The sequence below is a fragment of the Telopea speciosissima genome, chromosome 10, assembly GCF_018873765.1.
Source record: "Telopea speciosissima isolate NSW1024214 ecotype Mountain lineage chromosome 10, Tspe_v1, whole genome shotgun sequence".
NCBI classification, from domain to species: Eukaryota; Viridiplantae; Streptophyta; class Magnoliopsida; order Proteales; family Proteaceae; genus Telopea; species Telopea speciosissima.
Window position 1 is genome coordinate 8,264,640 of NC_057925.1, and position 26,582 is coordinate 8,291,221.

At 37.9% G+C, this 26,582-nt stretch overlaps 2 protein-coding genes across 3 annotated transcripts in view; both read right to left on the reverse strand.

The window, feature by feature from the left end:
* Positions 1-4,758: 4,758 nt before the first annotated feature.
* On the reverse strand, positions 4,759-20,010 carry LOC122642078 (peptidyl-prolyl cis-trans isomerase FKBP42). Its single transcript, XM_043835494.1, has 8 exons — positions 19,921-20,010; positions 19,671-19,762; positions 12,179-12,361; positions 9,241-9,330; positions 7,005-7,189; positions 6,752-6,874; positions 6,502-6,654; positions 4,759-5,124 (listed from the first exon to the last, which is right to left on the reverse strand). The coding sequence occupies exons 2-8, from the start codon at positions 19,705-19,707 to the stop codon at positions 4,798-4,800; spliced, it is 1,098 nt and encodes a 365-aa protein (XP_043691429.1). The 5' UTR covers positions 19,708-19,762; positions 19,921-20,010; the 3' UTR covers positions 4,759-4,797.
* Positions 17,576-26,582, reverse strand: part of LOC122642077 (protein SEMI-ROLLED LEAF 2-like) — a 109,344-nt gene continuing 100,337 nt past the window's right edge. The window contains exons 20-22 of one of the 2 annotated variants that reach the window (XM_043835492.1): positions 26,283-26,447; positions 18,779-18,783; positions 17,576-17,587 (exon numbers count right to left, since the gene is read on the reverse strand). In XM_043835492.1, the coding sequence (XP_043691427.1) occupies positions 26,283-26,447 (165 nt within the window). In that variant the 3' untranslated portion in view covers positions 17,576-17,587; positions 18,779-18,783. Of the gene's footprint in view, positions 17,588-18,778; positions 18,784-25,812; positions 26,448-26,582 lie in introns of those variants that run through there. The other variant, XM_043835493.1, reaches the window with a different exon arrangement.

The window sequence follows — 26,582 nt, forward strand, 5'->3', positions numbered from 1 at the left end:
ACTCTAGTGTAGATGCTACACAACCAAACATGGATCTCTTGCCCATATCATAAATATCCTTCATACTGTAAGACTCGAAATGGGCTCTCTCCATTTACCGGAATTAGTACTCCGATCTGAGAGAACCCTCTCCCTAGTCCCTAGACTCCCTACATATAGGTAAACGGTAAACTTTCGCCTAAAACATAAGAATGGATCTGATTCGGATTTCACATGAACCCGAACCATATGTTGGGGTTACTGGGTTAGACGGATATTTGGGATGGGGGTGTGCCATGCGCACAACTGTACGTGAGGTTGTAAATTGATGGAATTTGGTCGAATAGTGGCATTATCATATTCGTATCCGATTATATTCGGACGGATTCGGATAGTATCCAATTAGTTTTTGGACGGATTCGGATAATATCCTATTCGTTGACATCTTTGTTGTTTTGTTGATGAAGGTTAAGGTTGAAATTTGAGATTTCAGCAACTACCTCTTCTTCCGTTTTTCTATTCTTCTTTAGACTTTGATTTTCTTACGTTTGCTATTTTTGATTTTATTTTGTATTTATTTTAATAGATATATGATTCCATGTATCACAATGCATAAAATAATTTTATATAAAATAATAGAAAATCTAGAAAAAGAATCAAATTATCTTAATTTATAAAATTATAAAAAAAAAAAAAAAAACTTAATGGGACAAAGGAACACAAAGATATATTTCAGATATTTTATTACCATCAGATTGCTAAACGAATCGGATGATAATTGATCGAATATGAGGATTATCATGTTCATATCCGATTAGTTTTCAGACAGATTCACATTCTCCTAAATAAATACAAACGCAGATCGAATACGAATTTTTGAATATTCATTACCATTCTTAACTGCATTGTTGAGTTTGAGGATAACCATTGACATTTTTTATCAGACAGCCAGGGAGGGGTCTAATAATAGATTTGGCTCCTCTACGGCGCAGGGTGTGCTGGAAGATAGTCCGATGAATTGAGGTGTCTCCATTCAAAAATTGAGTTTGGGGAAAACCGTTGACATTTTTTGATCAGACAGCTAGAGAGGGGTCTCATAATGGATTCGGCTCATCTACGACGTAGGATGCGCTGGAAGATGTCTAAAGCAATATCGGAGCTCAACTGAAGTGTCGCCATTCGAATGGTGAAGATGGTTGCGCACGACACACCACTAAGTTAGAAATTGTTCTCTCCATTGCATGTGAACTGCGTTCGGATGTGTGCATCCATCCTTAGCCACATGTCGGCCTCTCAGGGTGCACTGAAGAGGAGCCGATCCTCTCATAACTCATGAGTAGTGAATTGTCCTTTTGCTTCTACCAATACAAATAAAAATTGTCCTTTTGCTTTAACGGTAGGGATAGAGGTAGACTGTTTGACTAGTTTGACAGACTTCTTAAAAACAAAAAAAAACTCTTAGGCTTATTTGAATATTAATGTGTGTTGTCATGTGGTGAAGTTTTCTTTGTTGAGTGGGTAGTCGCAGCGCTAAGGATATATTTCTTCAACTTAACGATAAATGCAACATGTTAATCTGAGTCGTTTATTTTTTGATCTTTTAATCGTAACCGTTGAATAAAAAAAACTTGTAACCTGTTCACCGTGACAACAGGTTTTTTCTTTTGTCCAACTCCTTTCTTCGCCGGTCAGAAAACAATCATCCTCTTCGACAGTGGGTTAGGTCCTGCAAATCTCTGTTGAAACCCTGAGCGAGAGAAATCATCCACAGCGGTGAAAGGAAAAATAAAAGAAAATCAAGATGAAAAAAAGCCGTTGACGGTAGCGAGACCAAGTTCAGATTTAGGATGGAGAGTCCTATTGACGAAATCGAATTTCTCTTGAGATTTCTTAATCCAAGAGAACCCATCAAGGCTCCGATGAGAAAGAAGAGAGACGCAATTAGAGACCAAATCGAGATCCTCACTTTGGTTCCCACCTGCTTTTTTAGTGCCCCTCCTACTCTTGTAATCCTCCATAATCAAGAGAGCTATATCCGCTATTTTTCTTCTCTGTAAAAGTGTAAAATGCTTCAAAGCACCAGAAAGAAAGAAAGAGAAATGAAATTTCTGAGTACTGGATTGGGGGGTGGTTGGGTTTCTGGTTTTTGGATAAGGCTGGCAGATTTTATTAAACCCTTTTTTTCTTTCTTTTAGATTGCGGGTGATCGATGATGTGCGGAGCACTTGGTAGTTTATAGGATTAATTTTGTTAAGAGTGACTGGACGGAGCAGTTCCTGATCTCGAAACGTGAATGGCTGGTTTGCATAGGCCTGGTCTTTCTGAGACGAATGTAGCCGGGGTATTGCTGCTGTTAGGGTTTGAGTTGGTTTTGAGTTCCGGTGGGGGTTTGGTTTCCCTATCCTTCTCCGATCGTTTCATTCCGACTACCACACCCCACAGATCTGGATCTGGCAACCTTCAGGCTAAACGATGAAGACAAGGTTCGCTCCTCCCACCTCCGTCCTCCGCCCTCCCTCCTCCCTGTGTATTGTCGGTTGAAAGATTGAGGGTTTTTTTTTTTTTTTTAATATATTTAAAAAGGAAGATGGAGTTTAGGTTAGCCGATTACAGGTAAAATAATGAACGGTTAGTATTTTACATTAGAAATCAACGGATGAGATTTCAAGTGTTGCGTTTAGTGGTGCGCTTAAGCTACTTTACCAGTCGCACCGCGGACTTTTTTCTCTTCTTTGTTTTTCTTGACATTCTTTCTTTATCTTTTTTTTGGTAAAAACAGTCTTTCTTTATCTCTTCTCTTTAAAGGAGTCGTGTACTTTTTGGTCATTGACTCTTCCTCTTCCTCTTACTCCATCTATTGTTTTCTTTTTGTTTTTGTCTGGTTCTTTAATAATAGTCCCTCCGTTATCATCTCCACCGTCGATTCCTTTTAGATTAGGTCACTGGCATGAAAGAAATAGCGGGAAGACCTGCAGGTCAAGGATTTCGGCCTCGTCAGGGCACAGAGGATATGAGGTCATTCTATTAACCTACGGAAATAGATCACGACTTCACGTGCGGAGTAGAAAACAGGACGGGCCCCACAAGGGTTTCAACTTCAACTCTCTTTTTGTCATAAAATTGGAAGGAAAAAGAAATGGAAAGATTCCTCATGTTTTCTTGTGTCCTAATTTCCTTTTTGAACCATTGACGATTCCGATCTAAATCGTGGAATTTACCGATCCGAATCACCGATTCTTAAAATCCTTTTTCATCGGCTTGTGTACATGGGATGTGATTTGAAATGTATCCTTTTTCTTTTTTGAAAAGTGATAATTAGTTGAGCTGGTAAGGTCACTTGCTAATCCTGCTTCCATACACGATGGATTGCAAGGCATTGAGAAGACGTGTTTCATTTGGTGGTTGATTTCAGGCCTTTAGTAGACTGTAATTCCCTTTCACCTTGTTGATCATAATAGCATCGATTGAATGGTAGACAACAAGAGAGTGTAAGAGATAAAATATAAAACTAAAAAAATTTAAAAATGCTCTTGCATGCACTCTTATTAAACCCCCTGCACTGGCCGCACTGGTCCAGACGCTACACGACCAGAGCGATCTCCTATCATCCAAAAAAACCAAGAAAAAAAATTAAATATCTCCCACTAAGGGTGTTTGGTCTGACTCACCTTTTTTCAGTGGGGTGGTGCTGGTGGATCCTAGACTAGATGAAGAGCATAAGCTCACCAACTCGAAATCTCCTGGGGGCAGGCTTCACTGCACTAGCCTCAAGGCAGCTGCACTAGCAATTATTTGAACAAGATTCTACCAGTATGTGATTGGATTGAGATGTGAGAAAACCCTTTTCATTTAATAGAGACAGGGTTTGCATTCACAGGCTGTTCTAGTAACTAAAGTTTAAGATGCAAAGGGACCAGGATCCTCTGCAGTACCGCCGGGTGTGCGGTGCACATCCTGCAGCACAATAGAGGCCATGCGGCACACATGGCACACATGGCCTCTGCTGTGCTGCAAGAGGTGCCCGCACACCCGGCGGTACTACAGAGGATTTTTATCCGATGCAAAGCGATACCCTCTAATTTTGATATGACATAAGGTAATGTTAGCTGATATCTCAATAGTACCATGTACAATCTATAGTTGACATGAATATGATTCTCACTTTGTACATCACAAGCAGTTGGAAGATCACCTTGTTTAACTTCTTTGACAGGCTTACTTCAAGTTCTCACATTAGTTTGATGACACAAAGTACCTATTACATAGATAATTGAATAATAAGATGTGATTAATCAACCAATATTATTATACAACAATGATCAATGAGAAATAAACAAGCGTAAAAAATGTCAGTACCACCATATTGGCTGAAATTTTGTATTGGATCTCCACCATTCTTCATTGATGATCCACTTCAAACTTCAAGTCAGCTTCAGCCACTGCCATGCAATTAATTTGATATGATTAATCAATCCTGCTTCTTGATGTTTGACCTAGAGATACCACAGAAGAAAGGAAACCATCAAGGGGTAGACCTTGTCTGCATGGATTATGAAATTCAAGGGCAAGAAGTGGATGGTAGCGGGTCCCCCATACAAATTACAAGTTGTCTTACAAAATTTTCTCGTCAATGGAATATTAAGGAGCAATTTGTTCAGGTTTGGGAAATAAATGATTGTTCCAAGAAACATATTCCTAGATTGATTCAGATTCTTTTCCAACAAGTAATTGGTAAATTATATTGTTAATCCTTGACTATCAAAAAGAAATGATAAAAACTTTCTGCTAACAATGCTAGTTTTTGTAATCCACATCATATTAGTTGGCTTTGTGACTCTTCAATCTGAAAATCCGATAAAATAGTGCGACCAGCCAAAGCCAAATTAAGATGAGCCAATTTTTCTGCTTGGGCTTGGGTTCAGGTCTTGGTCCAAATATTCCTTTGTAGATCTCCTTTTGTTTCTGATAAAGGGCATTGTCATGTTCAGCAAGCAATCGTAACTCCTTCACAATTGCTTTGTCTTGAGGTGCAAGTTTACGGGCCTTAAGAAAGTCTTCACGAGCAGCATCTGTCTGCCCAAGTTCTGCTCTAGCTTTCCCACGTCGGAAGAGTGCTTTGACATTGTTTTCATCCTCTACCAATACCTAGGAGCACACCATGCAATTGATTAGAGCTCTTAGAGTTTATTTCAAGGACCAACGTACTCATATTGACTGGACACATGACTTTTGATGAATAATAAATTTTATTGAGTTAAGAGTGAAGAAACAACAATAAGAAAGCCCAAAGCTGCATAATCCAAAACCCTGAAGGATTACAAAACAACCAAAACGAACATAAGAACATAAAAGGCCAATGTCTATCCTACATTGATCCTGGACCAACAACCTCAAAAACAACCATTGCTTGCCAACCTTGGGTTTAGAGTTTAGGCACTCAGCTAGATTCCACATCGGCTGGGGTCTGAGCAGTGCTAGGTTCTTTTTTGGCCATTGGGTATTAGGTGATATCAAATGCAATGGCTTCTGCACATTAAAGGAACAGGAGACCACCTAAGTTTTGGATTTGGCAATAAGGAAATGAGATCCCTGGAATGAAGAGAGTATAAAACATCCCCTACAAAACTGATACAATAACACACAAGGCAGGTTCCAGTTCTTGGACATAAATTAACTAGTAAGACCTTAAGATAGAAATTAAAGGGAAAAAATTACAAATGATAAGAAAGAAAACAGAAAAAAGGACTTCAGAAGACTACTCCAAAACGAATGCAAGAAAGCAAGTTAAACTGAGCGACCATGAATGTGCCTCCAACAGAGGTTGGAGCTGTTCCACCTATCAGCTTTTCGGTTTTGTGGCATTGTTTGTTAGCACTTAAACTCGATGGACATGTCTGCATCAACATCAAATCATAGGTTGATTTTCAACATAATCTGACGTTACCACATTCAGAATAACACTTTGAAAATTGCATGCAGTCATCAACTCTGTACCAAGGACCATGGAAAAAAGAAGAAAAAAACACCCCACATGGACCATGCAGTTGAAAGTCACCAGATTTGATTGACAAGTGGATCTATCCAACAAGAATTTAGTACTTGGGGAATCAGTTCGCTGACTATGGATCTTGATATGATCTCAAGTCCACTCAGTCCATGCTCACCCAGATCAGCTAGGTTTCGGCACAACATGGGTTGTCCAAACCAGTCACAAACAACTCTAGGGGGGTCACTAAGTCAATCAGTATCTGTCCTGGTCAATCCTGATGTGATTCAGCTGAGGCCAATCCATAGTATCCAGTGAAAATCCCCATCTATCGCCAGAATGACCAAGACATCACTACCACAGCGAAAAATAAGAAACATAAGTGGAAGGCTTCCAACTCTGTCGTCAGAGGTAGTTCTTTTCTTCCCGAGATTGAAGATAAGAGAAGAACCAAGCCCAATAAAAATTTTGAGAGTCACTCTAAGAAGAAAAATCACTGAAAACTATCAAGATATACAATGGATAGAGATACATACATTGTTGCATTGCCCAATGACTTCTTCATGGCGTTTTAGCTTTATTAGGCATGCAGCCATATTGAGGTGACAAGAATTTTTAACAGCCAACGCCATGTCCTGGTACTTCCCAAATAACTGGAACATGAAGTCATCTCCCATGTATGCTATAGCCTGGCAAGAAGAACCATTAGAAAATTTCTTGCATATGAATAGGATGCTGAAACATCATTGTATACAATGAGAAATTCTAGGAAAATGAGTTTGTAACCATTTCATACTGTTGCATAGCCTCCTCCAATTTCTCATCCTTGAAAAGAGAATTTCCTTCAATCTTTCTTCGATCCGCTGCTCCAATCCTTTCCTCAACAGTCATGTCACTACGTGGTTTACCCTAAAAAATGTACCGAAGATTTTATAGTCAGGATCTTTTAAAATTTACGAGGACTTCAAGGTATGAAATGGCAAGATAATATCCCACAATGACTACTTAAGAATACACTAACGGGAGGAGGCAAACCTACTTCTTTGGTTTCATCAAAACCTATGAGCTCAACTTCATATAAGAGATCCGCCATGGGTGGAACATTGGGGAAAGAAAAGTTTCCATCTTTGCCATAACCTAATTCCCAACCAACATGTAACAGGGCACATTCACCAGCCTTCATGCTCGAGACGCCAATACACAATCCTGTCATCTCAGTTTTCTCTACAAGACAAGGATAAATATGAATATTTTAATCATAATTAATCAATATTCAATGCAAAAAAAAAAAAAAAAAAAAGAATAAAAATTTCCCACTACATCATTGATACCAAAATAATAAACAAGTACTTTTTAAGAGGCAAAAGAGTTTTCTTGTAAGGTACCCTAGTATTTTGCTCTAGATGTGCCTCCCATCTAATACTCCTAGTTATAAAGGCTCTCAAAATAAATTGCTGTTTTTGCCCTTTTGTAGTATCTTATAAGATGTTGTTAAGATATGTACCCTGCGGTATTATGTTGGTGTGTCATTGACCATGATAGGGCGAGTCCCTACCGTGATATCTGTGCTAAGGCATAGAGTTTTATGTTGAGTCTTGGAGTTAGAGTTAGAGTTGTTATTGTCTTTTGTTTCTTTCTTTAATTGTAATTAGACATAAACTCTTTGTAGGTTTCCTACTAAGAGTATTGTTTTGCTATTATTTAAAAAAAAAGGAATAGACCATGATAGAAACAGAATGAATCAATCGTGGTTCAGCATATCTTTACTTCCTCTTCCATCACTCTCTCTCTCTTTCTCTCCACTCTTCACAATCGCAGGTACTGGTTTCAGGTCCCAGTTTCGTTACAGATGATAAATGAAACTTTCCGAACATAAAACCAATTAGCAAAACTATATGTCCCCATTCCCCATTTCAATATGTTCTACCATATACCGTGACTGGACACCTGGACAAATATGGTGGCATGTTACATGAACATGGTTGGAATTACGGAAAATTTTAAATGTTGCCTGACACATGTCCATTTTCCACAGGTTCCAATGGGGAATGTTAATTTAAACTAGAAAATGCAATTGAAGCAGTAATGAGGCTATGCCAATGCATATCTGCACATATGTTAATAATCCAATCAAAACAATGTCATGTGCTGAATTGTATAGATAATGAACTGTTTCTACCAACAACTACCCAGAATTACACGTTTCACAAAGTAAATATTGGTTTTCTTGGAAGTATTATGAAAAATATTTTTACACTAAATAAGAACAGAAATACTTAACCAAGTAATAATTTTCAGTCAAAAACATGACTTGTTGAAAAGGGGAAAGGGAGAACGAACAGCACCAATGTAAAGATATTGTATGATTCCAATGATGCCTATATTATTTGTTCTTTAAACAACAAAATAGTATCAACTCTGTTTTCCGTATATATCTCTGTTATGACTTATGAGTGGTCCCAGTCTCTTATACCGAGGGCCCTAATTTGCAAATGATCAACTTCACATTGACAAGAAAATTGCGAATGGTCTAACGCTCTAATTTGTAAGTGATCAACTTCATATTGACAAGAAAATTGTGAATGGTTTTCCTCGACTTAATTATCCCACTTAATGACAACCAATTACTGAGTCACCAATTTGAAAGACTTAGGCATATAGTAACTAGTGTTTCAAAGAAATTCCTAATAGCAGGTTCTTTTAAAATAATTACGAGTAAAAAGTCAAAATGAGTGGACACTGAGAAGAGTGCCTGGAGCATACATGGACACAGTGTTGGACATGCAACCCCCTCAAAATCAGAAATAGGGTGATGCCTTTGTAAATTCAATTGTTCAGTTATGCTTCACAGGTTTTTGAATATCTTCAAAATATTTAAATCCAAGTTCCTACTGAAAAAAGAAAGGAAATGTCAGAGAGACTGTCTGCTGTTTAGATTAAAATGGAAAAGTATAATCTATTCCCCCGCTTCTTCATATGTTAGATATCATTATATTATACAAGTATATTTATTTAGGTGTATTCTAACGCATATAAAACAAGTCAAGTACATAATCAACAAGAAATTTAGCCCCAGTAAAGGAAACATCCGAGTAGGACCATGTTAAGCTAGATTGAAGGCTTAAGACACAACAGTATCCAGATGAGTGTCTAGTGTGTCCATACAAATGTCTGACATGAAATGTGCAGACATGCAAAAATATTTACTTGTCTGGCAAATCATAGGCAAAAAAAGGAGAATAGAAGATTTGAAACTGAATCATGTAGGCTTGTACCTTTTCCCAAGACCATTTCAAGTGGCCGTTGTTCTAGCCATGTGTCTTCAAACTTGTTCTGGGTGCTTTTGGTCCATGCCTTGTAGTGCACTATAAGAACAAAGGCAGTTACTCAAGTTCATAAAATCTCCAGACTACAAATTACAAATGGAATTTCTACACAACATTCCAATGGAACAAAGCTCCTCACAAAATGCAAGGTCATAGTCCCAAAGCACCCAAAATAAGCAACTTAAAAAAATAAGAATCGTTTAACAAACTTAAGAAATGCCAAAAGAATAAAGGTTTACATTCCTCTCTTGAATAACAGATTAGCCAGTTTTAAGACTGTTTTGCTAGGCTGGCCTTCATCAAAATTTTGTCCATAGGGAAATACACATAATTATGTCAACAGAATGTCATCGATGTAATCGTTACAGCCTAAAGCCATGCTATTTCTTGAGAATTTATATCAAGAAACTGTTCACTTCTAAACCTGAAAAAGTTTCTATTTGCTAAGAGTCATTTTTAAGTATATCACAACTCCCATTTTTGCTAGTCTCTTAGAGACTCAAAACATATGGAAGCTCATCCACATACTCCACATAAAATTAAACAAAAGAAGAAACATCATGAATCGTACACGCCCAAAGGATACAAGGACTATTTTGTTTTCATGTATCATGAGAAGTAATGAAATATAGCATAAGAACATTCTCTCAAAGGATATAACTTGTGAAGTTATGGATGCCCACTGTCGATGCATCACCATATAATATGCTGCAATCAAGCCCACATGTGTGCACGAAACAAAGGGAATTGGCAGTCCCCCTCCCCACACTGGGTGGGGAGGGGGGTCACCAGAAAATACACAGTTTGCAGCAGCAGTCTCTCGAATTCTTTCAAAACAAAACATGGAGGCTCTTTAGTTTCTAAGGAGAGAGGAACTTTGAAAAATGAACCAGATATTTTTTCTTTTCCCTTCCATATACTTCAATATGGGGCAAAGGAAAGTATCTCTATGGTCTTCTCCTTTTATAATACCAAAGATTTGCCTTTTATGAAGAGGTAATATCATTGTATGTAGTGTAGTACATAAGATCCTAAAATCAGATTAAGTTCCTCTAAACTATCCTTGTTAACCCACGATGTACAAAAAGAGATGCTTGCTCTGGTTATTTCCTCCTTTTGACATAAAACACATCTGTGCACAAGTTGGAACCTATACTCTTCAGATCTGTCCAGTGTTAGGGCCTTTCATCTATTAAAGAAATGAAATTGTCCATTAAATACATATCTTGTGGTGGTCATATGTTCTTGAGGCAGTGATAACCAAATTAGCGATGGAAAATAGAAGTGAGCAAGGCTCTCTCTCTTTCTCTTTTCCTCCTTAAGGTACATGTTATATAGCTGATGAACAAAATTATATGTAAATCTGAAAAAGAAAAGGAGCATCAGATATTCAGAGCATGTCAATCCTTATTTTACACACAAAAAAAAAACAGTGTGTGTGTGTGTGAAACATAGTTCAAGAACTCGGCAAGATCTCGCTTAAAACTCGGATTTTTCATTTACCGAGTCGAGATGGGAGGCAAAATCAAAAAAAGTGCACGAACTCGGTCAAGATCTCGGTTAGACCAAGATTTGAATCAAACCATTGTTTAAAAAGAGGCAGATCTTGACCAAGAAAGTCGAGATCTTGCCAGAAACTCGACTATCTCCGTGAACTCGACAAGGAAAGAGGCTGGTGAGCTGGTTTTTGAGCTTTTGCCACCTTGTTTCGACGGAAAACTTGCCGGAGACGTCAATTAGCATCCAACTTGCAAGATTTGTTACAAATCATCTCAAAGTTGAAGAAATTTTAAAGGTAAACCATTTTTTTCCTAAAAAATTGTTCAAATCTTGGTGATTTCATGTCAATTTAATATATGTTACATAACTTTGGCCGATCTATGACTTGATGGAGTCCGAATTCTTTTTTTTTTTTTTTTAAATCTGCAAATAAAAATGAATTTTTTGAAAAACAATAAGATCAATAGTGATTTTTATGTATGTTGGACACCGTCGGAGCACTGGGACAGGGTTTGTTGACAACCTATTCACAGTCCCAACCCAACCATACATGCCTGATGGCAGTAGCAGTGGATCGATCCCATTATTCCCATCATAACCGCCTCTTCTATACCCTAGGATAGGGTACCTTCGGATAGCTGATGACAACACTTACATGACTTGTATGGTAGACTACACGCATTTCTTCAGCAGCACTATGACATGGGAATCCTATGTGGCACAGTTGAGCCTTACTGGCCTCGAAAACATGGCTTGGAAGGATAGAGGTATATCATATATGTTAAAATATATGTAAAATACCCTACTTTACATTTCTAATGCTTATTTAAGTTGTGTTACATTAATTGAATGCTTTGATTGTTTTCTATTACTAAATTATGTGTAAAGTAGGGTATTTTAGTTCGTCGTTGCCTACCAACCTAGAAACTCCGATTATGACCTCTTTTTTTTTTGCAAAATCTGATAGTGCCACTATGTTTAAATGGCCTAAAATAGGCTGAGTACCAAATTTCAGGCCCAAACTAGGTCTAAAATCCACCGAAACCAGCATTCAAGTTAAAAAAAAAAAAAATGCACCAACTCGCCGAGATCCCGGCCCAACTCGTTTTTTTGGCTGGGCGAAACCAGTACCGAAACCGAGTTCTTGAACCTTGTGCACAAAGGCACATTTATCCATGAAATTGTGACATTACCTAGATTGCCGTTTTCGCATAAAAAAGAACAAATCTCAATAAATTATTAAAGGTACAAGCCATGTTAAACAAAGAATTTATAGTAATCATAAAATAATTTTTCTTTGAGAATATAATTTTTCAACTAGCTGCAGATAGAATGCAACATGTAAAAAATTTTGCAATTAAAACACATGTGCCTACACGATACTTACAAAAACATCTTGAATATTTTGATGGCTTCTGGCCATGACCCTCCTTGATGATTTGCTTTGTGACTTTCTCATGAAGGACTTCCACTTCAGAATCAACCTCTGGAGGACTTTTGGAATCTTGTGGAGGCTCACCTTGAACAAATGAAGCATGATCAGCAGTGATTTCATTATCACTATCTGGACCTGTAAAGGGCATTGTCACATACCATTCTTTATCACTCATAGTACTGAAGGCATCATTCACTCTAATATCAGGAAATAGTAGATTTTCATGTTATTTAGCTTCCACAAATTTTAATATGTAGTAAAATCAACTTTTTTTTAACACAATTGCAGCATTACCCCTAGATCCTCTTTAACTCCACAGTACTGAGCTGCCAAGTTCAAGGCACACAACGACATGAATGAATTTTTCCAGAGATAAATAGTTTCATAGATTGTTTTCCATGTTCATTTACATATAAAATTATAAAGGCTCCCTAACGTAATGATTTTTCTTTTTGGTTTTTAGCCATATGCAAAATAAATGATACAGATCCAGATCCAAGGTACTCCAAGCACTACATGTGCAGGCATAGGACTGCCCATCAGGCAAGTAGCCAGCCCCATCGAGTTAAGCACTGCATAGGCCCAACCGATTGGGCCAGGTTTGAGGCCCATTACTAGTATTTCTGCCTAACATTGTGTGGGAGATCTTTTGTTACTTTTTTATTTAGTTTTTAATTTGGTTTGGATTCCCTTTCTGCTAGTATTAGTTACTACTTCATGGTTGTTTCTATTTTGAGCTGCATATTGTGTTTAGTTTCTAATCTTAATTGATTATTATTTTGTAAGGATTCTGTTCTCCATGCAAGAGAAGATTCTGGCTACTGTGCTGCAAGCATTAATAAAAAAGAGGATGCCTCCACACATCCCACAATTCAGACAAACAAATATTCTATGACTTTGTGCAATGTTTTCCATTGTGAGATGCAGGAACCCTGTGAGAGACAGAAGACCCTGGTGAGATACTAATGGTGGTGCAGGGCTGAAGCTAGCATGGTTGGGTGAGAGGCTCTACCATATGTATCTTCTTTTGTTTAGTTCTCTTTTTCAGCTATCAGTTCTGCGCATCCTACTATCAACAGTTATCTCTGTTCTGATTTTGTTACTATTAGTAGATTGTTTTCTGTTCTGTTACATGTTCCATTGCTACCCTGGCTTCTGGGCTTGAGAAACAAAGCTGCAGTTTACTGTTTCCGCATTGTCTGGCCTGCGGCATCAAGGTATTGCTATACCTCATCTGTCCATCAGATTGGAATGTTTCCTTGAAGTTGTTTGATGTGATCCCAGGGTCTAGATACCCTATTTGGGTTCGCTTATGGACCCACCCACATGTGCAATAGCCAAATATTACGAATGATGGCAATCTGGTAAATAGTCTGAAGTTATCAAGGGTAGTACCGTAGTGGCAGTTTCGTGAATTCTAAAATAATTTGAGACCCCTTTGAAGAGACTAACAAGATTTATGGAATCTAATTATCAGCAGTAGAGTGAATTAAAAAGGAATTTAGTACTGGAGGAGTTTTAAACAAATATTAGAACTTACGGCTTGAACCGTAAATAAGAAGAAACTTCTTCTCCACGAGAACACAACCAACGGTAGAACTGAACCAAACAAGTGAACGGTTACAACCCAAAGGCAATCCAGATGATGCTGGAACTTTAGGAAGGGAATTATACAGCCTTGGTAAGTAATCCACAACCAGCAAATATTTAAATAATAGAAGTTAAGAGGCTGCAATGGAACAACAGTGAAACCAGAAAACAGAGCAGGAAACCTAGATCTCACAGTAGGGAAGAATTAACAGTCAACTAGTGATAGGTTTCAAGAGATAATGTGGACAAAAGGCTAACAACAAAACTTGAAGTTAAACCGGCAAGTAGTAAGTGAGTTGTGGAAGGTACAAAATTGCTCAGAACAGAGGTTTTGCCAAGTCTAAATAGAAAAGGGAGAATAGATAATACCTGAGATATGAAGAAAATGCGAGAAAGAACAGACACAAGGAAGAAGTTGTACCTAGGAAACCCTAGGTTGAACCAGCGAGATTGAGAGCCGAGAGGAGGAAAGCAGCACAAGCACATACGCCCATGAGGTAAAACTAATATTCTATATTCCATATTTCAAATCTAAATCTCTCATTCAATGGTTACATTTATAAAGAAAAGGGAAAATTAAGTTTCTTAATTAAACTCTAAAACTGAAATGAAAACTCTAATAACTAGGTAACTGAACAGCTGCCCAATCCCTTATGCGTATCTAACTTCCCTAACATAAACAGAACAAAATGAAATACAAGATCCTAAAATCCTATTATACCCACATTTGGATCTGGTTCATCTCCATTTTGGCTCCCCAACAGGTTTGGTCCTGTCCAAGGAAATGTACATGCATCAATTCCCCCAGTGTTGAGAAAAACTCACCCTTGAGTTTTGCAAAACGAGAGAATCAATAACACTCGATCGGCATCGTCGATCACCAGCTCCGATGGGGGAAATGATCCAATGCATCTCTCGATCAGCCATCACAATCTCCTGACGATCATTGGAAAAAAACATCTCTCCGCTGGAATCTGACTGTGGGATTTCACAATTGCGATCAGACCGTTGATCAATTTATCCTCGATTCCAATAGCAGGCTCCACTTGAGGATCTTCATCATCAAAGGCTTCCTCGATCAACTTACCTTCAACTTATGGTTGCAAAACTTCCAGTATAACTCCAATTTTTTGTTTGAATTCTTCAGAAGCTTGTCTTTGCTACTCTCTTTGGACGCACACACTTTCTTGGTGTGAAATCCGCAATAAATTTAAACTTTTTTTTTTTTTGGAACTTGTGTGATCTCAGGTTTCAGCTCTGAGTCTATGTTGGCATCGATGCTATGGGCTGCATCGGTCGAGGACACAGATGAAATACTCGACACACCTATGGAGAAGCTCTCCCTTAATTAGAACTATTGTAAGCATAATTTAAAAGTATTTCTATGATGTTTTGTACGACCAAATAGAATTAGAGGGGTATTTTAGTCAAATTGCCTCTGTGGGACCCACGTCCCCAGTGGGGAATCCTGTTCCTAACAATTACCCGTGTCCGGATTATCCCTGATGTTGTATGATGTCACTCTATGGTTAGAATAGATTAATAAATACAAAATTCTGGTTAGAAACTGTTTTAGAAATCAGTTTTAAAACTGATTTTACTTAAAATGACCAGATTGCCCTTAATGACTTAAGCACTATAAATACCATTCCCTTTTCACTATTTACTCATTCCTATCTAAGAGAACCAAAAATCAGACTTAGAAATTGGAGAGGAAATAGAGAAAAGAGAAGGAAGAAGGGAGAAGAAGACTTGCCTTGGGAAGTTCAAACCTAGCCTTGTTTTGGGAGCTTAGAAATCTCCATTAGAGGGCTTGGAGCAGAAATTCAAAGCTGTATCTTCAATCCCTGCTACTGCACACATAGGTAAGCTTCAATCCTTGCTGCTCCTATCTATTCTTCCCTAATTTCTTCTCTAAAACCTCTCCAATTGCAGCCTAAGCTGCTGGCTGCCATTAAAGCCTCATAACCAAGCTGTGATAATGAAGATTTAGTGTCTCTGGGACTGATTTAGGTCAATTTTCACTCATTTGCACCTGAAATTCATGGCAGTCCCTCTAATTGTGTTCAATTCTGGTTCTAGGGACCAGATTTTAGAACCCTAATTCACCAATTTGAAATCTATAATTAAAATTCCCTAATTTAGGTTTAATTTTAGAAATTGAACAACTATATTAGATTGACCCACCTTGGATTAGGTCCAAAAGGTGAAATTGGATGCTTGCATGACAAGATCCATGAAGCACAGACAAAACCCCCAAATTGATATTAAGTTCTGAAATTAAACTATTAAATTGGCCAATGACCCATCTCTGATCTCTTTAATTGAACCTATTTATGGTTTAGACCTGAAATTGGCTGCTAATTTCTTGTTGTCCATTAAATTGCAGCTGAACCCAATTAAATTAAGGAACCCTAAGTTAGAAATTTGGGGTTAATCTCTTTAAACCCTCAAAATTTTTATAATTAAATCACAATCCCAGGTTGACCCACCTTAGAGCAGTGTGAAAATTGAAATTGGTGGCCTGTATGTGAAGATCAGAGCACCTGGGCTAAAAACCCCAATTCTGCCCCTGAATCCGGTTCACCCTTTTTATGCCCATTTTGCCCTCCAATGATTGGGTGCTGTCCTAGACCTCTAACAGACCCTAATGCTTGCTGTTTTTCTACTGTTCTAGGACTATCTCTGCTGTTTTTCTTCTATTGTTGTCTGGTCTGCGGGAATCTTGTTGCCTAGACTAGCCTAACACTTCAGGTAAGGGAATTTCACCTTATATTGGTGTGTTTATGACTTTAATTTACTGTTGTTCTGATTGACATGCCATGCATCATCAAATGCTACTCAGTGCATATAATTTATTAGCTCATGTTTTATTGCACTAGAATGCATGTGATTGAGGCTGCATATGGCATCTGGCATTGCATTGATATTATCGATATTGTGAATTTATTGTTGGTAAAGTACTGTACTTTTATAATTCGGCTATCCATACATGTGCCATCATGAATAGATTGCACTGGGCTAGGTTATATATCATCACCCAGTACTACATCCCTTACCAACAAGGGAAGAGGTGTTGGACAACCCGTGGTAGGTCCAAAGGAAAATTCCGTGATGCCATTCACTGTCCCATGTAGCGTGTGTACTCCGCTATGAAAATAAACAGTAGGGTTGGTCTTTGGGGGTCTGTCGGGTCCGCTGCCTGGTGACATGCCGATCTGGCCGGTTCTCACCGTGGTAGAATGGTTTCGCTCGGGTGACCGACGTCTGGTTATGTGTTTCCGGGACCAAGGTTAGCATCTACCACAGTAGTACTTATACCCCATAAGACTTAGTTTCCATGTTAGGAGCATGTTAGATAGGGACATTCATCATGGATTATTGTGTTGTGTTTGCATGCATTTCCTTACTGGGCTCAGTGGAGCTCACCCCTGTGTACACTATATTTTTTTTCTTCAGATGATATTGCTGTTACTTCTGTGGGAGACTTCGCCACTGTGGCCGCTCCTTCTGCTCATGGAGTCGATTCTCCCCTTCTCATGGAGCACGAGGCTTCGTGCTCATGTGATCACTGCGCGTTCTCCTGATCTCCCTGTTTGATCAGGCTATCTCTACTTCCTCCTCCTTTTTGTTATAACAATTTTGTAGTAAATATTGTATATAGTCTTTTAGTGGTTGGGTTACTTCTTTTGTAGGCTGTTGATGTAACTCAAATGTACTCAAAGTTTCACATATATAAATTTTACTGTTATCACTAGATCTCCTTTATTACTGTCTTATTCTTATATTATTGCTTCCGCTGCATTTAATTCTGTTTATTGTGAATGAGACTTGCGAATAGAGTACTGCACTTGCGATCCTAGTGGGTTGGTTGGATGTCTGAGACATCTAGTCACACTTGGCCTTAATGAACCGGGCCGGGGTGTGATGATACTTGGAGTGAAAGTAATAGATTGTAAATGTAGGTATCAACCTCCATATTGTAGCCTTAGGTTCAGCTTTGATCATAGTTGTCATGGCGTCTAGGCGACACCAACAAGGAGTCCAAGGCGCCTGGACGCCTAGGCAACGCCTTGACAACTATGGCTCTGATACCAAATGATGCAGATCAAAAGACAGATCTGCTACGGTGGGCTTAAGAGGAGAAGGGAAGAAGAAAGAGAAGATAAGAGGCTGTTATGGGGTTGTGAGCGGTACTCATGAACAATGATGTGAACAGTAATTTTAGAAGAAAAGAGAGGAGATAAGAGAGAAGAAAATAGAGGCAACAACCTCAATTCTCAAAACAAACTATTTCCCATTCAATCAAATCTAAATCTCTCGTTCTATGGTTACATATATAAAGAAAAGAGAAAATTAAATTTCCTAATAAAACTCTAAAACTGAAATAGAAGCTCTAATAACACTCTAAAACTATAATAACTAGGTACGTAAACAGCTGCCCAATCCCTTATGTGTGTCCAACTTCCCTAACATAAACAAAATAAAATAAAGTAAAATATATTATCCACCCAAATAAAATAAATTCCTAAAATCCTATTAGACCAAAGATTCAAATTTGGTGTTCAGGAATAGTGGCATTGAGTTTCTCGACCCTTTGCCTTAGGATTAGTCAGTTCTATTTCTCGATGGGGGTTGGGAAGGGGTATAACTCAGCAGTAGAGTGTCACCTTGATGTGGTGGAAGTCATCAATTCGAGCCTGATTATCCCTAAACCCAATGTAAGTTTTTCTATTTTGACTTGCTCCCCCGCCATGATGGAATGAGAATAGATAAGAATATCTGGTTCATCTCCTTCTAGGCTCCCCAACAGGCTTGGTCCGGTCCAAGGAAGTGCACCTGCATCATTATTTACTGCTGATAATACCAGTCCCTCGACTGGAGTATTGAAGCATTCTGCCCTGTGGATTGATGCATATTGACGGTTACTAAATCTGAGCCTAAGTTTCCATTTTTGTGTACTGCTGATCTGAAGCATCTAGATATTGGATTGAACTGATTTTTACATATGATGATCTGTTCATGGAGTGATGAATCTGTCCATGTTCTTATGTTATTCTTCTATTATTGTCTAACTCTGAAAGTTTCTATTTTCATTCCCTGGTACATAACATGGAATCCAACCGTTGGATCTTCATCCTACTTTGAGGGATTGAAGTACTGTTAGTGTCAGCTACTTACATCTAAATTTGGGGTTAATCTAAACACTAGATTGGGGATTATCTGTGGTGACTAGCTTGCTTGTTGTGAGTCCTACGATTATGTTGTCGGTGGTATATTGAACCTAGTTGCTATTAGGCTTTATCCCATAGATAAAGTTAGCATGCCAAACAGGAAATCTAATAATTAATTCTCACTACTCAGTAGTATTCGCTATGGCTTAAAATTTCTAATGTTTTTCATGTACTAGGGTGAGTAGGAAGATGGTTAAATTGTAACGACATTGAGCATAGAAACATGTCACCATAGACGAATGTTTAGAGTAGAATTTATCAATATATGAGAACTGGATCAGTTCACAGTTCAATTATGATGACAGCTAATAGTTTTCTATTTTTAATCATGGTTCTGAATATCAACTGGAATCATCAAAATACTCCAGTTTTGATACAGAATAACACATTGATTTCATTCAAAATTGACTTGAGGTCATACAAGAAATTATAGTAATTTACTTACTTCCACTGAAATTACTAACGCATTTGAGTCCTGGTCATGACCTAAACCATAGTATCTATGTTTCATGTTTATACTTTATAGTTGTCCATGAAAATTTTAAAAATAAATAAATAAATAAAGACCCAACGAAAAAATATATTACTAACTAAAAGAGGGCAAGAGTTTGATGAATCACCAGATTCATGAATCTGTTGCTCCTGAACATCCCCCATCGTTCAAATTTCACAAATTTTCTCCCTTTTTCTCTAATATGGATTCCTTGAACTTCTTTGGTAACAAAAAATCCCTCTTTTCAATTCTGTAAAAGTTAGAGCCAGTAGGTTAAGTTAATACTCGATAATCAAATGTCTAATAAAACTGAGTTCAACAAATTAAGAGAGAGAGAGAGAGAGAGAAAGAGTTTACTTCGAATATGAAATAGCAAGAAGATCGATATAACGGAACTGATGCGTGAAGAGGAGACGAGACTCACAGGGTTTCGACATAAATCTCCGAGAATTTTCAATGGAAATCAGCTCAAGATGAATCTACGAAAGAAAGGCGCGAACTGTTGCAGTTGGTAACATCGAAGAAGATTCTAGAACTTGATAAAGATGATTCAGAGCCGAGCTGCTCAAACAAAACCCAGAGACCCAAATAGCTAATAAGTTTTAAAGAATGTTGCTTTCGCTTATCCAATATTCCAATGTAATAGGAGTGTAGGACCCACCACCGTTACCCATAAATAGCATATAGGTGAAAAGTGATCATTAATCTATTTTGGTACTAGACCGGACCAGGCCGGATCGAAATTAACAATGACTCAGAGTTGACCCCTGATTTCGAATTTAATATCCCCGGACTGATAGCTATTGCTTTTGATTTGGATGTTGAAGACCGAGCATCTTATCGGTCTGGTTTTGGTATGACCCGATTATGCAAGACAACCAAAACCATACTGAACAGACTGTTGACACCCCTAATCAAACCTAAGGATGTCAAAATGGAACCGAAACCGAATATCAAAATTGGAACCGACTGTTTACAATCGAACCGAACCGCACCGCAGAGAAATAATCCGGTTTTGATTTTATAGGTTTTCTTTTCGGTTCAGTTTTGATTTGTACTGCAAAACCATGGTTCTAAATTAAATAAGAAACTAATAAAACCGAATAGAAACCAATAACTCTTACATGAATACTAACCCATGCATAAATTGGATTAATTAATAATTTAATGAACATAATTATTGCATTATATTTGAAACATAAAATAAGTAAAATGTCATGGGTTAACTATATATTCCATATTTGTTCAAGTATGAATTGAAAATTATAGATGATGTTAAAATGGATTAACAAAATCCTACTTTTTAATAGAAGAAATAGTTTGTTTATCATGTAAGAGTGGGAAAAAGAAAAAAAGAAAAAAAGAAAAAAGAATAGGAAAGAAAAAGAAGGGTGAATGAAGATGAGAAGTTTTTTTTTTAATCACATAGGCATGAGAAATATGATGAGTGAGAGAGATCCGGAGAGAATGGGGAAACATGAGAATATAAAAGCCTTGAAAATTAAGGTTGTCTTTATTACTGTTTTTCAAAACGACACTACACAAACCGCATATAAATTGATTGTGAATCGGATAACGAAAATCGAATAGAAACCACTAAAACTGGACTGCATGTAAAATGATTATGATTTTGGCTGATTCTTTTCTGGTTCGATTTTGATTTCATCTTATCAAAGTGTAAACCCCACCGCAACCAAATCGAATAACCAAAACCATACCGTTTAACACCTTTTTCAAACCACATCCTAATTTTGCAAGTAGCTTTACATAAAATATTATGTTAATTAATGCATTTCAATTTGGGTCAACATCCAAATTGGACCAAAAGTACTCCGAGCAAACCACATTCCAATTTTACCATTGCCTTTATCTACATTGGCGTAGGGCTGCAAGTTTGGCCCTGTTCGCCCCAACTCGCCCTAAGCCTAAACAGGGCTTGGGCTAAAGATTTCTGGCTTTAAGGGCGGGTTAGGAAAAAAAAATCTTGACTTTGAGTCAAGGTCAGATTGGGTCAAGGTTGAGACCTTGGGCTCAGCTCGACCCTGATTCTGGCCTTGACTTTGACCCTGATTATGACCTTGAATTTGACCTTGATTTTGACCTTGATCGTAGCTCTGTTCTTGACCCTGATTTTGGTCCTAATTTTGGCCTTGATTTTGACCTTGATCTTGGCCCTTATTTGTTTATTGTGTTAATATTCTAGTATGTGCTCTATTGTTCATTGAAGCATCGTTTTCTAGGTTGTACTTCGTGAAGAAAATTCTTTATTTATCAAAAATTAGAAGTTATGATACATTTGATAAAAAAATATAATTATTTAAAATGGGGCCTAACTATTGTACCAAGGAAAAAGAAACATAATAAAATAACCAAATTAATGTGAATTCGTCCCTTTATTGTGTTGCTATATAAACATTCAGCTATTTTAATTTGCTTATTAGTACCCAAAAAAAATTTTAATTTGCTTATTGCAACAGAAGCCGAGTGAGGCACATGAACTTTGGCTTTGACTAATGGAGGAGGTCAATATAGGTTTATTACATGTAACATTTCACCTGTTGGTAAGTTAAACCATTTTTGTGCCAGGGTTAGGGTCAAGGCCAATAGGCCAAGCTCGGCCCAATCCCAATCAGGGCGGGCTTGGGCCCAGGCTAAGGGGACTCAGGGTTGGGCTAGGGTTTTAAAAAGCCCGGCCCAACCCGACCCAGTTGCAGCCCTACATTGGCGCAATAGGATTAGGGGCATTTTATTCCAATAAATGGCAAAAGTTGAGTGTGAAACACACACACCCACATTAAACCACATTACTTTGTCACTCCTTTTATATACAAAATTATGCTAATGCCCTCCAATTTTTTTGATGGAAATGTAATCACACAAACCACACACCAATCCCAAAAGGTTAATCGACTTTTAGGACCGTGGACTAATGCCCTCCAATTTGGGTCAGCGTACATGATACACATAAAAATCGGCCACCTATGGTAGGCAACACATGGCAGATGAGATCAAGCCAGATCGCGGGCCAGCCAAAACTATCGTGATTCACTGAGATCCAAATTCCCCATCGTCTCTAAAATGATCAAGGGCATTCTAGGACGGTAACTTCCCATAAGAGGAACTTTCCTATTGAGACTGGACTCTCTCCACTGTTGCCAGTGAGCTAAGGATTCTCTTAAAAGGCAATCTTTACTATTAGGATTTTCCATGCAGATTCGTTTCCATTCAGAACTTCTACCAGGATTCATCTTCCTTTTTCAGAACCTCTTGCTAAAATTCGATCTTCTTAACCCATCCTTTAAATAGGATGGAAGGCCATAAGACAAGGTACGCGAAAATTCTCTCAAGTCATTGCTTTTTTAGCATCCCTACATATTCTGTTGTTGCTCTGAGTTTTGACTTAAGCATTAGATAGTTTCCCCACGGAATCCGCTCCTGCCCTCTCTGTTGTTCACATTTTGGTCTACTCTGTGCAGATCTCCACGTCGTCACATCGGTGCAAAGTTCAGCAGCAACAATACATATTAGACCTAAAGTATCGGGGAGGATTTCATCTCTTATAAGTTCGTGCTCCCCACCCTAGCCGGTCATCAAGGCACCAGGGAAGATCTAGTCTCCACCTTGGCCGGTTACCCCAACGCCAGAGAGGATCTCATCTCTTAAGGTACAAGCTCCCCACCCTAGCCGATCGTCAAGGTACCGAGAAAGACCTAGTCTCCACCCTGGTTCATTTTAAGCTTGCCCCTAGCTCTTTTAAATCTTTTCATTTGAATTAAATCATTTCTCTGTATGTGAATGACTAATATATTCCCACAAGCCTTGGAATACTAACATGATTGTTAAATGTGAATGATTAATGTATTCCCACAAACTCAAAATGAATAAAATTGAATTTATCAAGCATCAATATAGAATCAGGCGGAGAAATCCAGCAAGCAATATTCGAAGAGCAAATTGAAGCTTTGATCACATCATACAAGCTTCACCAAGCCATGTTCGAAGAGCAAAGTGAAGCTTTGGTCTCATCATATACGCTTCACAAAGCCACAACAATTTTAAGAATTGATGAAGTCAATGACTTAGAGGAACCCATGAGCATCAACAGATTGAAGTGATCAAGTTCAAGTCACAAGATAGGATTTTCATTTGAGTATTTTGGTAATATCCTATGTAATTGATGTAACAGCCCTAAAACCCACGTAGAATACATTAAGGCTGCTTTTGGTATGCATTTTTGGAATGCATTCTAGGTTGATTTGGCATTCTCAGATGATAAAAACAGCTATTTTTATCATCCAAAAATGCAAAATTGACTTGGAATGCACATTCCAAGAATGCATACCAAACATAATATATATATAGCGTTTTTTTCCCTTTATATATATATATAGTTCAGAATCAGGTAGCCTTTTTTTTATTTTTATGAGATTCTGTGAAGGGGTTGGTCTGGCTAACGAATAGAAGTGCCATGCACTTCTTAAGAGGGGAAGTACTCGAGGGGTATGTATGTATGTATGTATGTATGGCAATGTAAAAAAATACTTCTTGTGTTTTTGTACTTTTTTTAGAATACATTTGGAACAAAACATGTATGTGATGATCTATTTTTGTATTTTCTGGAATGAACCGGATAGAAAAAAACATTTGAAACAGGTTTGAGAAATAGATTGATAGTGTTTTTTTAACAGGTAACAGAAAAAAGACCATTCACGACTCATGACTCTCAACTCTCTCTACTACCACCACCACTGCCACGACCATCGCCGCCACACACCGCCGCCACCACCACCACTACCCCCTTCACCTCCACCTCCACCTCTACCTCCACCGCCATCAGCACCACCACTACCACCTCCACCCCCACAATCATCACCACCTCCACCTCCAATACCGCCGCCACCACAAATACTTATGTTAATATTCATTCCATACATGTTTCTGTTTTTTTTTAGTGGCAGATTTTTTTCTTTCTAACTTTACAATGCAGCATTTGTTGGTACAAAAGTATTCCAAATTAATATAAACACAAAAAGTAAATCTTAGAAATACTAATTTGGAACAGAAACATTGTCATACACGGCCTAGGAACCAATGTGCTACATTGGAGAATCATCTACATGAGGCTTTAGAGTTGTGAAATCAAAGTCAATGAGCTTTCACTGGTATATTCAGCTATTAAGAGGTAGGTGGATTTATATTTGTATATCCACTCTATAGAGGGTTTTTATTTGTGCATTGATTTGTATATCCACCTATATAAAGGCTTGTATCCTTAAGTTGCAAAATTCAAGATTTTGTGTTTCTGAATGTTTGGTTGTGAGCTAGAAAACAATCAGGCTAGATTGTTAACCTTGGATATAACTGGGTTCTTCATCGTAAATCCGTGAAAACAACAGACAATTCCCTCACCTACAGTATATTGGTTTAATTGGCATCGGGAAAAGCCTGTTACTAGTCGAAGGTCAGAGTGGTGTAACTCTAGGCACTAGCCGTAGGCTGAGGTTGAATCACTGTAAATCTTGTGTCTTTTTCTTTCTAAATTTAGTTACACATGTTTGCATACATGAATTCGCACTCAACGTTTTAGCATTTCCAATTCACTTAGTACTCCTCGGGCCACATCTTACCATCAACAGTTTCTCCAAACGAGCCCAGGGGTAACTTACCCTATTGAAGAAGACTGAACCCTTAGCCTTAAAAAGCATTAGTAGTTCACTAACCCGAGTCCAAAAACTATGGGCAGTAAAGTTCTACTTGGTAGTTGCCCTCTGCTCCCTTCCCTATCTTATACACCACATGGTGAAGGGTAAATGCTTTTCTGAGAAGCTAATCAGGAGTGACATGTTCTGGCAAATCTGGGGCACTTTCCGTGTAATCTCTAAGAGTTGTTTATTTACTATGGCTCTTTCTCAGGTTCTGAAAGATTATCTGCTACAACTAAAATAGAACTGGAAATAGCCATTCCCAAATAGAAAGAAGTATAAACTTAACATGACATACAACCCAGTTTCACCAAATTGGCACATTCTATGCAGATTGAGATTAAAAGAAGAAAAAAGAAGAAGAAAGGAGCATTATGACATTGAAACATTCAAGTTTAAATGAATAACTAAGAAAAGACAATGCAAGATATCTTAACTCATTAATTTAAAACTGCAAAATCTTGATGACCATTAATTCATAGTAGAAAAGTAGTTTGTTATGTGTTCTGCAAAAATGTACAAAGACATGATCTAAAACTTGAAGATTATCAACAGCTGTGCATAAAGTTGGACAATTGAGGATCACTTAAAGGGTCTCATCTCCCCAAAATATTATATATGAGAAAGCTCAAGTTCACAAACGCACCCATCACAATCTTGGCAAGAGCAACAGTAATAATAAATAAATGATTATACATCCGATGACAGAGAACATTTACCCAAACCATCTGGGAGGAAGCAACCAGAAACATGCCCCCAGAATGGATATATGAATTACAAAATGGGAAAAAAAAAAAAAAGAATAAAAGAATGAAGGGTTATCAAAGAAAAGTCTCTGTGATGTTAACCACAATACTCTGTTTCTCCATGATGATAGTTGGTAGCAAAGCAGTCCGTAGAGAAAAGCTGGTTCTTGAAGCCCATGAGCACTGCTACATTGATTCTCACAAGATTTTCTTCCGGCATTAAGCAGGCAGTCTGAATGCTAATAGTTCATTGCCTAGCCTAAGAAATGAAGCATTTTCTAGTTATCTGTATCAACAGCCAGCAGCCTTTAGAAAGTTGTCATATGGACTTGAAGTTGGCAGCCTATAGCAGTTGGGATACTGCTGGAACTCCGTTGCGCACAACATTGGACCAGTTCCAACCACTGGCTTGGGAAGATTAGCATTAATGTTCTGGTCAAGGAAAGGATTGCCACTCTGCAATTTTACATGCTTCATGTCAAATGGCTTAACAGAAACAGCATATGTATTGGTATGCATAAAAGCATGGAAGTAGACATGCCCATATAATGTATTCATGCAAGGATAAATGTATGCAGAAATGATTTACAG

Excerpts from the sequence above, each read along its gene's own strand:
- LOC122642078 (XM_043835494.1), bottom strand. The coding sequence starts at position 19,707 with ATGGGGGATGTTCAGGAGCAACAGATTCATGAATCTG. Across the intron at positions 9,331-12,178 it reads AAAATATTCAAGATGTTTTT|TGCACTACAAGGCATGGACC; the intron begins GTAAGTATCGTG and ends TTGTTCTTATAG. Across the intron at positions 7,190-9,240 it reads TGAAATGGTCTTGGGAAAAG|AGAAAACTGAGATGACAGGA; the intron begins GTACAAGCCTAC and ends CTTGTCTTGTAG.